We start from the raw sequence: 15140 nt of genomic DNA on the forward strand, positions 1-15140 counted from the left end.
ATAGACTTATGAACTGGCAGTTATTTCATTACCAAAGGAAGTGGAGGAGAGAGACTTGTACAATTCATTTTCATGCCATAAAAAGTATCAATTTACAAAGAGATACTTGTGAAGAATGAGAATGGGCATCGATTCACCTTGGTTGCCAGTTAACTGAGAAGTAGTCTCTAGTTCACAGTGGTCTCCCGTTCTATCTTAATTCTTTGGAAAAGAACATTCTAGTCTTTTCTGTGTGTAGGCCACAAGCTAATTACTTCACATTTTTAAAAATAAATTTTTCTTGGAAAGAAAATGTACTTACTGAAGACGGTATCATATCTATAACTATTTTTCATGCCTTTACCAAAATAACTTTTAAGAAAAGCTTTAGTTAATATTTCCTTGAGCTTGCCATTCTTGTGAAATCTGCCTAAATTCCAGATTATTTTCAAAGTGGAGTGATGGTTGACAACAGAAGTCAGTACTGTACGTGTCCCGTCCTTAGCACAACCCTTTTCTGTCTACCAATCCGCTCCTGTTGATCTGCAGCAGTTCGTGACACAGACATAGCCTGTATGGCCCTATGCTTAGCAGAAGCCTATAGTGATGGGGGCTACAGACAGATGTCCTGCAAAAATCTACAGCAGTGGATGAAGTAGACATCCCTGGGTGCCAGTAATCTATTAAAAAGGATTATTGATAGAGCAGAATTTCTGTGAAGACACACAGATTGGTCTTCCTTAAGTGTAAATTATATACCTGAGTACAGGGTTTGTTCGGAAGATGAAATCACAGATCATGAAGTTTAGAGTAAAATAATTGTTCTATATCCATGTGCGCATATGTACGAGTCTTTCTCTGAAGAAGCCCTGTACTTGAGAGGTTCAGGATCTGTCTTAAAGCTTGGTGTTTAGTCTGGATTAACCAAGCAAGTGGAAAGGCTTTGGAATATACTTATCAAAACAATCATAACGCACCTTTCCCACTTCTGCTATAACATCACTGTGGACCGTGTCCTTGTTTAGCAGCCAGTGTTGTGGCTGGCCTGTAGCAATCCTTTAATAAGTAGATGAAAAAATGTTGGTCAGCTGTCTGATTTAGTAATGTTATTAGTCAGCAGCTTGTCACTTACAAGGTTTTAATACATTAGCAGCTATAGAGAAAAAGGTTTCTTGTGATCAGTATAATTTTCTCTGTGTGTTATAATTTCTTTAACGCTGCTGATAGAGTTCATTTAAGTAGGAGACTGGGAATTCTTTTGACCTTGGCTGTTTTTTTTTGAAGAAAATGTATGACAAGGACGATTTCCATCTCATGTCTTACTTCATTGTTTTACGGTCTATAAATGTGATATAAACCTTTGAGGAAAAGGACAAATAACTCTTATTCTTAAAGTAATTGCCATTACAGTAATGAGTGTGATGTCATTTCTCTGCCCTTTTTATGGTTAATAAAGAAACAGCAAGGAAACTATTAGGAGCCTGTTCATATGCAAATGCAGGAAGATTTCATATTATGTTTTCATCTAAAAATTGAAGCTAGTTTTCCTGTTTTTGAATATAGTATGTTGAAATAACCAGAGGTAATGTTTTGATTCCTTTAACCAATATTTTCCTAGATCAAGAAAGAAAGATTCTCATATTTCTGTCCTAAAAATAGATCTTTGTACATCAGCAGTTTAACAAAAATCACAGAAACATTTCATCATTTCTTTAGCAGCATGGTGATATTTGACATGTGACAGAATGAAGTTGTCCCTAGATCTTGGATGCCTACATATTAGAGGCATTAGCTTCAACACTAGTGTTTTTTTGTTATGTCTAAGATGCTAAAAGGTAGATGCCCCAACACATAAGAAAAATACGAATTTGGACCAAGAAGGATCGTCACCTCTCAAAAATGAAGATGAGTTTTGCAACAAAAACTTAAATTGCTTGTTTGTAATGAAAAGTTGTTCTTAAAATGCCTCCATGAGTAACTTAAGTCTTTATTTCCAGTATTGTGTTTTGGCAAGAGTCTCTCAAGAGTTCCAGCTGGGAGGCACATTTCCTGAGGAAATGGAGTAGAATGTAAGAGTTATGATCTTACCCTCGAAGGCCAGTCCCAGAACTGCGCAGATGCAGCCACTTCACCATAATGTTAGTAAATTAAACATTAAAAAATGACGTGTAAGGGTATACATAGAAAAACAGACTGGAAAAAGGAGCCTGTTCATAGGAAAATGTATGAACATTTTATATTGACTCTTCGTGCAAAAATTCACGCTTATTTCCCCCTTTTGAAAGATAGCATCCCGTTTGTTTTCAACTTCTCATGCTGTCTTGTAACAACTTAAGTTTTATGTGGTAGGTTGAATTACGCTAGATGAAAGTCTGCATCTTTTTACACTTTTATTGAAGGTATTCTGGATTTAATTGTAACTGAGCAGCTTGGCAACTTGCAGTGTTCAGCTGGGTTTTGTGTGAGTTGCAGGTTTTTTTGCAACAATCCTGGAATTTAGTTGGAGATTTCCATTGATGATTTGGCCCTACTTTGATTCTTTTTTGGTTTGAGAAATTAGGGAACCACAGTTAACTTCTTCTCTCCTCTTGTAGGAAAGCAGTGTTCTGTGTTTACCTTTATTTAAAAACAAACAAACAAAAAAACAACCAAAACTTGATACAGATAGATATTGAGAGCTCAGTATTTGAAGCAAATGAGAGCTACATAGTCTTTTTCTACGTTTTAGTTTAGACACATATTTTCCATGAGGCTGGGATTTTGTACTGAGAAGGATACCAGCTAACTCTAATGTGATGGGAAGATGTTAGGTGGTTGTTCAAAGAGATGGTGGATTCTCCATCCTTGCTGATACTAAAAATTTGACTGGAGAAAGCCTTGAGAAACCTGAGCTACTTCGACTTGCTTTGAAAAGGGGAATGGTCTAAGTTTTTCTAGGTTTCTAAGTTCTTTCTTTCAAGTATTATTTGAGTTCCTCTCCAGCAAATTGTAGAAACTTGAACTTCTTACATTCTATCTCAAACTGAGACTCACCCTAAATTGAAATGAATAATCAATCTTCCAATCTGTTGTGTCAAGCATAGTAATGGAACAAACCAGGATATTGTACTATTCATCACTGTAATCAAAGCATCATTTTTCTCTCACTCTCAGTAGTGCTATGTGCAGAAGAGCTCATTATTAGAACTTAGTTCATCAGAACCCAAGGCCACGGGGCAGTCAAGAGATATGTTAAATGTTGAGAGTTATGTAAAATTTCATCCTCTGTATTACTTTAGGCAAAATCTTGGTCAATTATTGCTGTAATATCAAGTTGATGGCGCGACATCTGCCAGGTGGGTCTTTTACATTCATTCAGTGCTTTAAACCTTATTAGGTTTGTGAGAAAGTGTGAGAGTAACTACATGGTTTCATATTAAGAAAAAGACAAAACAGAAGTGCAGATTTGTCAGAAAGCGTGTTATATCAGCTACCTGAGCAACAAAGGTGCCATTCAAAAATGGCTGTCAACATTTAACAGTGAAATGGATTAACTAGAAGTCTATGTTGCAAAGTTTCAAAACTAGTCTGCTCTGATCATGTACTGAACAGTGGCTCTGAGTGACTTCGTCAGTGGGACTTATAGCATGCTGTGGCACAGTGCCAAGCTAAGTCATACACTGCAGAAGATGTGCCTCTGTTTTCCTCCATTCTCATTTCCATGAATTAGTACCGTGGCCCAACGTTTATTTTTATTTTGGGACCTCAGCCTCTTTTCTCTGTTTCCCTTTCAAACTTCCTCTCTTACATACTTACAGCACATCACTCAAACCTGAACTCCTCACCCTAAATTCTGAGGCAACTCAGCTTGTCTTGTCACTGTTGCTCCATCTCCATGAGGAAGAGGTGGTTCTCCAGCCCTCCAAAGGCTGTATACCTTCAGCACATGTTCTGAGGTGAACAGGCTTGGATACTTCCTGGTGATAACTACCTCTGGAGGTGTTCTGGCTGAGCTGCCAAAGAAGTTAAACCACTGCTTTTAATGTCATTGCTATGCAGGTATGAGTGAGTCAGGAAGAAGGAACTACTTTTTATTTACATATTAATATAATTTGGTTGATAACTGAAGCCCTGTTTCTCTTTTTCCTACTCGTGTATTCTTCAAAGATTGGTGGAGGTTGTTGTGACAGAAGAAATTCAGATGGTATTTTATATAATTACTGCTACTTCTTGGTTTAAATGTCCAGAGTATAAGACTAAGGAGACAGTGCGCATATGTAACAGAATGTGTATTTTTCTAAGGGATTTTTGTTTCAGATATATCTGGACAGGATTTGATAGTGTGATCTAGGAAAATCCTTAATTATCTGCAAAAATAAAATACTCAAGGAAATTTGAGGCTGGTGCTGTTTATTCATCTAAATATGTATAACTATCTTGTTGTCAGTTACTCTACATTAATTCCTTATTTTAGTTTAACCTATCTAACTACAAATGTTTTATTTTTGAAACGTGGTGTACTTGGCATAAGCACACTGAAGTGCCTTTGTGGTTTTTACCACTAGGTACTTGATTCTTCCAGTAAATAGGATACAGGCAACTTCTAGAGTAATTGTTGAGTGGTTTTTTGTTGGGGTTTTTTGTTGTTTTTTTTTTTTAATTAAAGTAGGTAGTGTGAAACTATAAAATAAGACAAAAATAATGTCATGAGCACCATTTGCTGGCTCTTGGTTCCAATGCATGTTGTGCAGGTATTCTGTTTCCCTATGACCTGGAGTGGGGCAGGGTCTCACTTGATGACATGATTTGGAAATGATTTGGGAATCTCTGGTAAGTATTTATTAAGGACTGAGTTAATGGGCAAATTATTAAACTCCCTAAGAAGCATAATGAGGAAACCTTAGGTAGAAGAACCTGGAAGTGCTGTCAAAATGCTTAACTCTGCAAGTGTCTGTACTTAACAAATCCTTTTTTTGGAAGTGGATTACATTTCCCATGTCAGATGTGTCTAGTCAGTCAAATAATGATGTTTGTTATATATTCATATTATTGATTACTAAAGTTTAAAAGTTAACCAAATACAGAAGGTTATAATAAATACTGAGAGTAAAAACCATTCCCTCTACCTTGCAGAACCTGCTGTGATGTGTTTAGCGTGACTCAGTAATGCCCGTTCTTGCTGAACAAGCATCTTATCAGAGTTAAGCACTTGTTCTTCATGAAAATGCAGTGAGGAGGTAATTTGACATGGTCGTTCCATTGCAGGACAAGAACAGCGAGACAACTGAGGCTATTTTAGAACTGTACTAGGCATAAGTACTGTGTGAGGCTAGAACAGAATTAGGTCCAAAAATCATCAAAGGTGGCAGAACTGACTCGTTCAGGCTGTCCCATTTTGTTGATCAAAATCTTTTAAAACTGTTGTTTCCTTTGTAGTATCAGAATTATTTTCAGTTTAATATATGAATGTTAGCGAAATGAAGCAATAGCTTTGAAATTAACAATGGAGTTATCACCTATTGGCTCTGCTCATGAGTTCCTTCCTCATCTCCTGCAGTATTGGGCCTGTGCTTTCCCTGAGCTGGAATTCTGCAATTTTCCACTCTTTTGAGATTTGGAATTTAGATGGTATCTCATTATGCTAGCAGATTCATTTGAGACTTGGGTTATCTAGGGGAGGACCTTTGGGAAAGGGTGCCTGTAGGCTAAAGCTACTCAGCCTCCTCAAACTGCGTTGTTCACAGAATCTGCAAGAAAGCTGAATTTGGAGACATGAGTTAGCATGGTACAGAAGGAGATCTTCACAGTGCTCTTGGCACATCTTTTTGCTGCAGTTGTGCTCTGTTTAATCCCTTACTTGCCTGCTCTTCCTGTCTATCTTCTGCTTTGCATATCAGCAACTCAGTTTTACCTGTCTCTTTTCCTTAAGTATGTTTCCTATAATGGTTATTCCATATGATCAATACCTTCTAGCAGTTAGAAATTCAGTGACTGTTTTTGTGGGGATTATCTCTCTCTTAGTTACTGTATTCTCTTTCTTGCATTTTGTTTCTAGTTATCTTTGCTCTGTCTTAATAGCAATCAATCTGTGGCAATAATCATAAAAAGAAATACAACATTCATTTAAGAACTGGTATATACTGGCAGAACATTAATGGGGATTTCAGTTTTAGTTTGAGAAATGTTACTTACAGTTAGCATTAACAGATCAATTACTTTAGGAATATACCAAACATTCAACATATTTGTAATCTTTGTGCTTACTTGTATGTAGTATCTTCAGTGTAGGTTCCATCCAGCCCATGGAATTTACTCTGTACTTTACTGTTAACTGAAGTAACTGACTCAACTTACTGTTTTTTACTGTATTGTGAGAAATACCTGGATCCAAAAGCTGTTTTCAGCAGGCAGAAACAGTTGGTTACATGCATAGCTGTTGTTGCAAAGGTGATAGAAATATTCTCCCAGCTAATTGTAGAGAGCTAATTTCTGTTCTTTGCTCAAGTGCCTGATCTAGTATAGGCAAAATGTTTAGGGTATTGCGCTAGAAATATTTCTGTTTATTGTGCAAGTGAGAACTACAGTATGAAGACTTTTTTTAATATGACCAAATTCCTTCACAAAATTCTTACCAAAAAATTCTTGAAGCATGACCAACTTCCATAAGAACAGAAATAGATATTCCTGATTGGAAAAGCCATATTCTGTCAAATTGAATCTCTTCTCCAAAGCATAGTGAGGCTAGGGAACTTCTTCTTTCTATAAAAGACACTGAGGAAAGAGTCATTTATTTATTTATTTATTTATTTTAGCATGAGGATAAGGATTACATCATCTGTTTTCTTTCGGTCCCTTTCTTCAAGTACTACAGTGGGAAATGGTTTTGTCTATGATTTGCCCAAAGGGGCAGGCCAAAACAGAACTCCTGATTTGAATATCATTTAATGGAATATGAGGAATATCCTTAGTAGTTAGGTAATAATATAAGAGCTGTCTATAATATGCGGTATTTACCCGTAAGTATCTGTGCGTACAGTATATATACCTTTTGCGTTGTGCACTTTTTAATGAAGTTGTTTGCGACTTGGAGGTGAAGCAAGATCCATGATCAAAGATTAGGCAGACAGAGAAAGCATTAGCAGTCATGCTCAGAGTAATTTTTCTTCTACAGTTCAGTAAGCTTCTGACTGAACTATTCAGCAGTAGAAAATAAAGCTGTGGAACTTACATTACAGAGCAGGAACTACCTGGTAATTACGTGAGATTGTAAAGATTACCGAGTTAAAACTCTTGTGTTCCATGCAAGGTGTAGCTGGGAAAGACAAAACCATGTTTGTGTCTTAGAAAATAAAATACCTCTAAGAATCCAGCATTTAATATTTTTTTAAATATTTTGTAGTGTGCTATCTAAGACTTTAGTACTTTGCACCACTGTAGTGAAATGATTAAAAAATGAAAATATTTTTTTTTTATTTGGCTTAAAACAACCCTCTGCATAACAGAAGTTTTCTGATAAAACAGTGTATAACTTCCTGTGTTGTTCACTGCTGCTGTGTTGATCTTGATTTTTTTTTTTTTAGAGATATTTCTCTAATGGTTTTGTATTCTAGTCTGTGTAGTTTAATGTGTTACTGATTTTTTTTCTTTAATTATTTCCTTTTCAAAATTATTATTCTTTAAAATCATGCGTCCTTATTCAAGTATACCTTGCTGCAGTTCTGGATGTGGGAGGTATGTGACGGCATGAAATCCTGACTGTTTTTTTTATTTTACATTGTGTCTCAGAATGTGGACATCTTGGAGGAAATAGCAGCATTTAGAGTACTGTCTTTGTACCAGTCATCAGCAGCTCCTGGGGGGTTCCATCAGGCATTTTATTATTGTTTGTTCAGGGAAAGAAGACATTGCTGAGCAGCTGATCCTACTTTCTGCCCAGTTCAGAATGGTATCTGTATTTCCCCCTCAGATATGAAAGGTTGCTTCCTTGTGTTGTAATTCAGTCATAATTGTGGATCTGACTAGTAAAAGTGACCTCTCCTTCTTGCTTTCTTAGCTGTACCTAAAAAATGCTGTTCAGTGGGATGTACAAAAAATGGGACTTTATTTACTATCAATAGAACCATTTAAAAATTGATTTTTTAGGTAACTTCAGCAGTTATGCTGATAAACCCTGCATTTGGGACAGTAGGATACTATTTTTGTACTGCACTTGTTAATTTAGCATTTGTTGTTGAGCATAGTGAATTAAAAGATGTAAAAGAATGCAGTTTGTCTGACTCCTTCCAGAATAAGTGGAAGAAAACCAGCAGAGTTTTATCTGGAATTAAATAGTTTTCTCTTTCTTTCTGTACCTCCTTTTAAAAAAAAACAAAGAACTATAGTAGGTATAAGTTATCTTACCTGTTTATCCATAGATATTAATAGTTTTTGATATTTTTATTAGTAAAGACATTATTTATAAAATAAAGTTTGATTTTGCTAACTGGGAAAAACAGCCATTTTGTAGTTTGTTTCTCAGGACAACAGATGCAAATTGACTCAAATTCTTCTTTTTTGTATTTGCTCAAAAGGGGCTTTTTTAAAAATAGTATCCTGCCTGGATTATAAAAAACGTAATTTGGAGTCACTTTTGACACTGAAGATGCTTGAACTTGGTAGCTTATATGAAATAGAGAGATGTGACATGGATCCAGTCAGTGTGGGTAAAAGTTTATTACATTTGGTATTATTTAAGGTCATCCCTTTCAGTGTTCCCTCTGTTTGCTTAAGTAGTTTGCAGTTCGTTAATAATTTGCTAGCAACATTGAAAATGTGACTCAGCTAGGTAGTTGTAAATAATTTTCTTAATGTATTTATAAGATATTGAGCATATGGGCAGTTCTAGCAACACTCTGTGGCTTTCTCCATTGGCAATCCACTTAATAGGCATGATCAAGTTTTACAGAGAAACTGATGATCCAGCATGGGAGGTGAAGGCTACTAAATTCCCTCTGGGAGGGTTGCCAGTGATTGCTTTTCTTGCAGGCTGGTCTCAGAGCACAGGCACAGCAGCCAGTGAACTAGTCGTGGATCCCCAGTTGAGGAAGAAGATTCTGCTTCCAAACCTGCTTGGAGCTTCCTTGGTTGTCAGACCTCAACTAGAAGTCTGTGTCCACCCTGCAGGCCGGGCATGAAAATAATCCTCTTGTGCAGCAGGCAGTCCAAGCAGTTCTGGATCAGCACAGCCTACTCTTACCACACCTCTAGCGGTAGCACTCTTATGTCTGACTGGGAAACATCTTTTGTGTGCTACCTCCTCTTAAACAGCAAATCCAGCATTTTCTTGATATTTTAATATCTCCATTTCATTTTCTGGGGAGGTTCTGGAAATGGCACAAGGTTTTAACCCAGGTGCCATTCAGGCTAGGCAACGAAGATATAGCAAGGGAAGACCATTAGAGCAATGGCGCCTGGATGTCAGAGATGATCCAAGTCTTCCCTTCTTCCTTGTTGTTTTGCACTTGCTAAAGTACCCTTCTGCAGTCTGAGCTGGAAACTCCTACGGAACTGCATGGGTTCGTATGGCTGACCCAGGCTCTGTAATCCCTCACAAGGTTTGGGGATGTTACTAGTAGTTAATGTGATACTTTATCTGACCTCCTTTGCACTGCATTTCTGGGCCAACAAAGGAGTGACTTCTATCTGTGTATAGAATTGCCGTATTTCACACTGGAATTTCACAGGTTCCTCAGGTGGCTGGGCATGGGCAATACTCTGTCTTTTCCTTCTTAAATACTTTGGGTGGCAAGAATTTAGCTGCCCAGCTTTTGCCTTCATTTGCACCCTAGAGCTTGTATCAGTAGATGTCCACTAAAAGTCTGTAAATAAATTCATAAGGCAGATGAATATGCTGAAAAGAGTTTATTCTGAATAAGTCAATCAGTGGTGGCAGGAGTGAAGAGGTGCTGGTTCCTAGCCTGGCTGCACTACTTGTGCTAAGAGTATGGATGGAGTATGTGACAGACAGATGGCTCTCGGGTCACCTTCGGGGTCCAAAGAGAATAAGCTTGTCCCAGGAAGACTGGCTGTTAGGAACAGTTTGTGAATGTGTTCAGTAGATAAAATATAGTTTGCCTTTTTTTGTCAAACAAAGCAACTTAACTGCATTTTTAAAAATGGCTATGTGCTGCTGCCTGCTTCTGAGGCCAGGTTCATCACTTTCATTGGCGATACAAACACTAAGGGCAGCACAAAGTCTGGATCTGTTCATCTTTTTCCTGCTGGCAATTCTGCAGTAAACGATGTGCATGTACTACCTTAATTCTAATGATTAGATAGCATATTGGTGTGTGACTCATGTTGTTCATTGCTGTTGCCATGGCTGCTATAGCTACCTTGTGAGATTTTTATATGAATTTTTTTTTTTATAGAATTGAAGTGATGGTGTAACAAGTGTTTGGGATCTTTGCATCATGAGCTGTGTTTAAAGGCAATGTTTTAAAAAATAATCTCTTCGGAAATTGTTCTGCTTCATGGGAAATACTGCATAATACCTAGAAAGCTGTTGCTGTTCTTATCATGAAGCAGAAACAAATCTGTTTAGCTGTAGGCACTGCATCTACAAACTGCCATAATTTTCTTATTCAGTCACAAGAATCTAATGTAAATCCTGGTTGTCATCCTCTTTTTTTTTTTGTTTTGCTTTGAGTTTTTTGGTGGGGTTTTTTTAACTTTTTGTTGGGGTTTTTTGTTTGTTTTTAATTATTACAAACTGTGAAGTTGTTATTGTCTTTCAATATCTAATAACACCAGGAGAAGCATACCTCCTCTTTTAACAGAAGCTATGTTTTATTTATCAGTATATGCTTATTTTAAACCTAGTTGTGCATAGCTACATCAACATAAAAGAACTAGTTTACTAGAAGAAAAGTAAATGTTTACTATCGTGGTGTTTTTAACTGAAGGTTAGTATAATTGTAATAACCATTCCTGGTTTATGAGTTTAAGAATAGATAAACTTCCACTTATTAATGCAGCATTTTCATGATGGTAGAAGGTTGTTTATCAGCAAGTCTCAGCTTTTATTTCCAGTACAAATAACATTGATCAGGCAGGGGTTTTTGTTTTCACTAGGGTGACAGATTTAAAAGAACTCTCTAGCTCTGTTAAAAGTGATGTAATGTTTGAATCGTTAAAATTGCTTATTCTTTCCATTTCCAGTTCTTTTTTTGGTGTTAATTTTGTTACACAAGTTATTTCCACTTTCAATATGCATTTTTGTAATTAATGTCCCTGTACTTTGTGTTGCGTTCTCAAATCTGTTGTGTGGTTTGTCTTCATTTGTCTTTCATTCAAAAACTGACAACCACACAGAAAACTTGTGGGGTTTACAGTTTTGGTGTTTTAATGTATGTGGCTATATTCAGAAACGATATGTAAGAAACTGATCTTTTGATTTGCAAACTAATTACGTATTGTTGCTTCTCCTTGTAGAGTGCTCACTTGGCCATGATCGATACTCTTATGATGGCATATACCGTAGAGATGGTCAGCGTTGAAAAAGTGATTGCATGCACTCAGCAGTATTCATCCTTCTTCCAAGCTACAGACCTACCTTACGACATTGAGGATGCTGTCATGTACTGGATAAACAAGGTATGAGTGCTGGAAAAGCAAGCTGTGATTTTTTCTTTGTAGTCTATATGGTTCGATTAGAGCTGAGTGGGTAAAGTATGTATGTATGAAGGTATATCAAGACTATGTCCGATACAGACTGTTCCTTCATCTACTGTGTATGGATAATAAAAGGCAAAGCTTGCAGAAACAAGTTAAACATGTTATGTGAACCAAATAAGTGGTAAGTCTAAATAAAATACTATAATATAGAATGCATATGATGTCTTAGTTGGTCATTGTCATGTTGACATGCCATGACAGCTGCTTGAGGGTTTCTTTTTGGCCCTTTAGGAGTTGTCTATGTAACTTATCATGATTTAAAACCAAGGTATTCTGTTTGTATTTGAACACATCTTGCTTGAAGTGATCTACCTTCACTGCACAATCAAATGAAGTAACAAGGCTACACTGTTAATCAAGAGTGATCGAGCATAATAAGGGGCAGGTTAGCTTGTACAATGTGAAGGTAACAACCTGTGACCCCAGATTGCATTGGGAACTGAGATTGCTGATTGTACTTCAGGGCTATAATCTGAAATACTTGTTTAATATTTTCAGTTCACAGAATCACAGAATCACTGTTAATTCAGTGGTAGTGATTTATAGACCTTTTCAAAACTTATAATTTTGATGACTTCTTTCTTAGAACAGACCACTGAATAAACTATTTCGTCTCTAGGTAAATGAACATTTGAAAGACATAATGGAACAGGAACAAAAACTAAAAGAGCACCACAGTGCAGAATCTGCAGGTCAAAAGGTAGGTGTAGGAGTTAAAATACTTCATCTGTAAAAAAAAAACTACTTACATGTAGTATGTATAGGTCAATATACATTTGCAGACATAGAACTTTTAACTGCTTGTTAAGGAAAGCAAACTCTCAGTATTCAGTCATTTTGTTAATAGTTTTATCGTTTCCATGAAAATACCCATTTCTATGTAACACGAATAGAGTTGTATTTTTTTATTCCCAGTTGTCCTTTATGACAAAAAAAATCTTTGATAGCAGGAGGACATCTGTTAGTCCTAAGGAATTTATTAAGATTAATGAATACTTTTGAATGAATTAAAACTGTAGTCAGATCTGATATGAAAGAGCACCATATTTTTATTCATGATTTTTAATGTTTCTTCCTTATCAACTGCATCTCAAAAGAGAAATCTGTATGTGGCATCATGGGAAGCATTGCTATGATCCAAAATACTGGCTGATTACAGGTTTTATTATACATACAATAAAAACAGATTATATGTGATTCCCTTTCCTAGCAGGATTTTTTTCCTTTTGTTTGTGGAGCTCAGTTAATTAAATAGCATTATACCCATCAAAATTTCTGACCGATAGCATACAGTTCCAGAGCACGTAAAATTGCTTGCTTCAGAATGAGATAATTTATTCTATTGTGATGTAATTATTATTGGGGAATTGGTAATTGGTTTGAATTGAACACCCTTTGGTATTACCCCTGCACTTGAATGCAGAACAGATTTCCAAGCTACTGCAAGGCTGTGATCATAGTTCCCTTCCTGGTCTGTTTTCATGTTAGCAGCTATCTCCTTTTCAGTGCTACTCTGAAGGAGTTGCAGGTTACTTGTCTGGATTAGAAGTTCAGCTTCAAAAACCATGAATGCAATGAATGTCCTTGCACTTGTGGTTTCTTTTTAAATATGAGGAATGATGAAGGCTAATTAGTAAGTATGTGACTCAGCAAAAGAAAATGGCATCTTTTACAATAGCAGTGTGACCCTGATGCATATATCCTGATACAGAAAATTTGATCTGTGTTCAATAGTGATAATGGCATCGAAGTCTGGAGAATAAGGTGTCCTTGACAAGTTCATTTCTCAAATTTAGATAAAACAAAGTAAACGGAGGCCGGAGAGATAACCTATGATCCTCTGTCCTCTAGTGATTTTTCTTTTTCCTGAAAATAATAATAGGAAGTTTTGTGTGGTTTTCAGGTCACTTTGAAATGAGGACAGATTTTAAAATGCAAAGTGCATGAGACTCTTAATATGGTAAACAAAGATACATCAAAGAGAATATTATTATCAGAGCAATACCATTAAATTTGTATTTAAGAATTCAGTGACGTTTATTTTCACTTATAGTTTGCATTTTATATTATGCATAGCAAGATAAAGTTTTTAGTTCATAATGTCAGTATTCCTGAATCAACTGTTGAAAGACTTGTATAGTTTGTAACTCTGATCCCATAAATGGACCCAATGGAATAAAACATTTACATAAAAATGGTATATGCATTTGTGGTGTTTTTCACATGAATTGTGAAGCTGTAAGACAATCAGAGCTCTGTTCTGTTGGCCAATGTACAAATGCATTTGCAAAATAACAAAATCATGCTACAGTTGCCATATCATGGAAGAATTTGTAATTAAGTCCTTCTGTTTTATACACTGAATTTCAGATACTGTTATCCCAGGTACATGTTGTGTTATTTGCCTCAGTGTGGGATTCAGCTGGATAAATTACAATGTCAAGTAAGGTATTCCATGCAAGGGTGTTGTATTAGCATAACTTCATTAGCTAAAACCTCAGCATGGGCAAAACCTCAGGCTTCAGTTGACCCCTAGATATCTCTTCTGACAGTAAATGTATTGTGGATTATGGTTTTAGAAAAAAAAAAAGCTATTAGAAAGTTAGGTGTTCTTCACATTTAAGTATTTGAGAAAAGTGAGGATAAAATTACTTGGATAATGAGTCAAAATACCATTTGTTCATTAAGGTTTCAGTGAATACAATGATAAAATGGGTTCTGCTGCTAGAAAACAGGTCTAGAACATGAAATACTCAGTCAACTCTATTCTGAAGTATTTAGGAAATTTTAATTACTGAACTTCTTATTTTGCATGCAGGAAGATAGCAACATATTTTCAACTCATTCAGATTATTTAACTCCAAGGTTTCTTTGAGAAACACTGGTCTATTCAACTGATGACTAACTGCTCTGAAACCTCAGCCATTCTTTTTGTCATATGCCTCACAGCATTACCCAAATTTCCTCTCACTTTTGCGAAAGCTGATGGTGATTGCACACATGCAAACATCTGAGATTTAGAAACACATCAAACACCATAACTAAAACCTGTATTTCTTAACTGCAGTTCGTACTGAATGCTAGCTTTCCAAAGAAAACTATAATGCAGATCCATTGGATGGATGAATTGTTTCTGTTAAATGATCATGCGGCTCCTGTCAGGCATCTCCTAGTATTTATTCCCAGATACCCAGGTGCTTTACCCTGATTATCTGTCTCTATATTGCATCAGTCCATGCATTCCTGTCTTTATAGCACAGAATAAGTGACAAGTCCCATTATTTATGGCGTTGACCCTACCTCATATAACTCAGCAAAGCTGTGAAACAATTGTAGCTAATTCCTATACCAGGTTTGGGTATTGCTGAAACATGTATGTAATTTTTTATCCAAATACTAATTAGCTTGATTTTCTTCTTTTTCTTTTTAATTTCATGCTATGCCTGGATTTAGTTGCTAGTATCAGT

The 15140-nt window shown here is 36.2% G+C and overlaps 1 protein-coding gene across 1 annotated transcript in view; it reads left to right on the forward strand.

The window, feature by feature from the left end:
- Nucleotides 1-15140, forward strand: part of CAMSAP2 (calmodulin regulated spectrin-associated protein family, member 2) — a gene marked incomplete at its 5' end in the record, with an annotated part of 76486 nt that overhangs the window by 21901 nt on the left and 39445 nt on the right. Inside the window, 2 exons of the mRNA XM_010294588.1 lie at nt 11431-11592; nt 12293-12373. Coding sequence (XP_010292890.1) covers nt 11431-11592; nt 12293-12373 — 243 coding nt within the window. The remainder of the gene's footprint in view (nt 1-11430; nt 11593-12292; nt 12374-15140) is intronic.

This window comes from Phaethon lepturus, unplaced genomic scaffold (genome assembly GCF_000687285.1).
Source record: "Phaethon lepturus isolate BGI_N335 unplaced genomic scaffold, ASM68728v1 scaffold41779, whole genome shotgun sequence".
In the NCBI taxonomy this organism is placed as follows: domain Eukaryota; kingdom Metazoa; phylum Chordata; class Aves; order Phaethontiformes; family Phaethontidae; genus Phaethon; species Phaethon lepturus.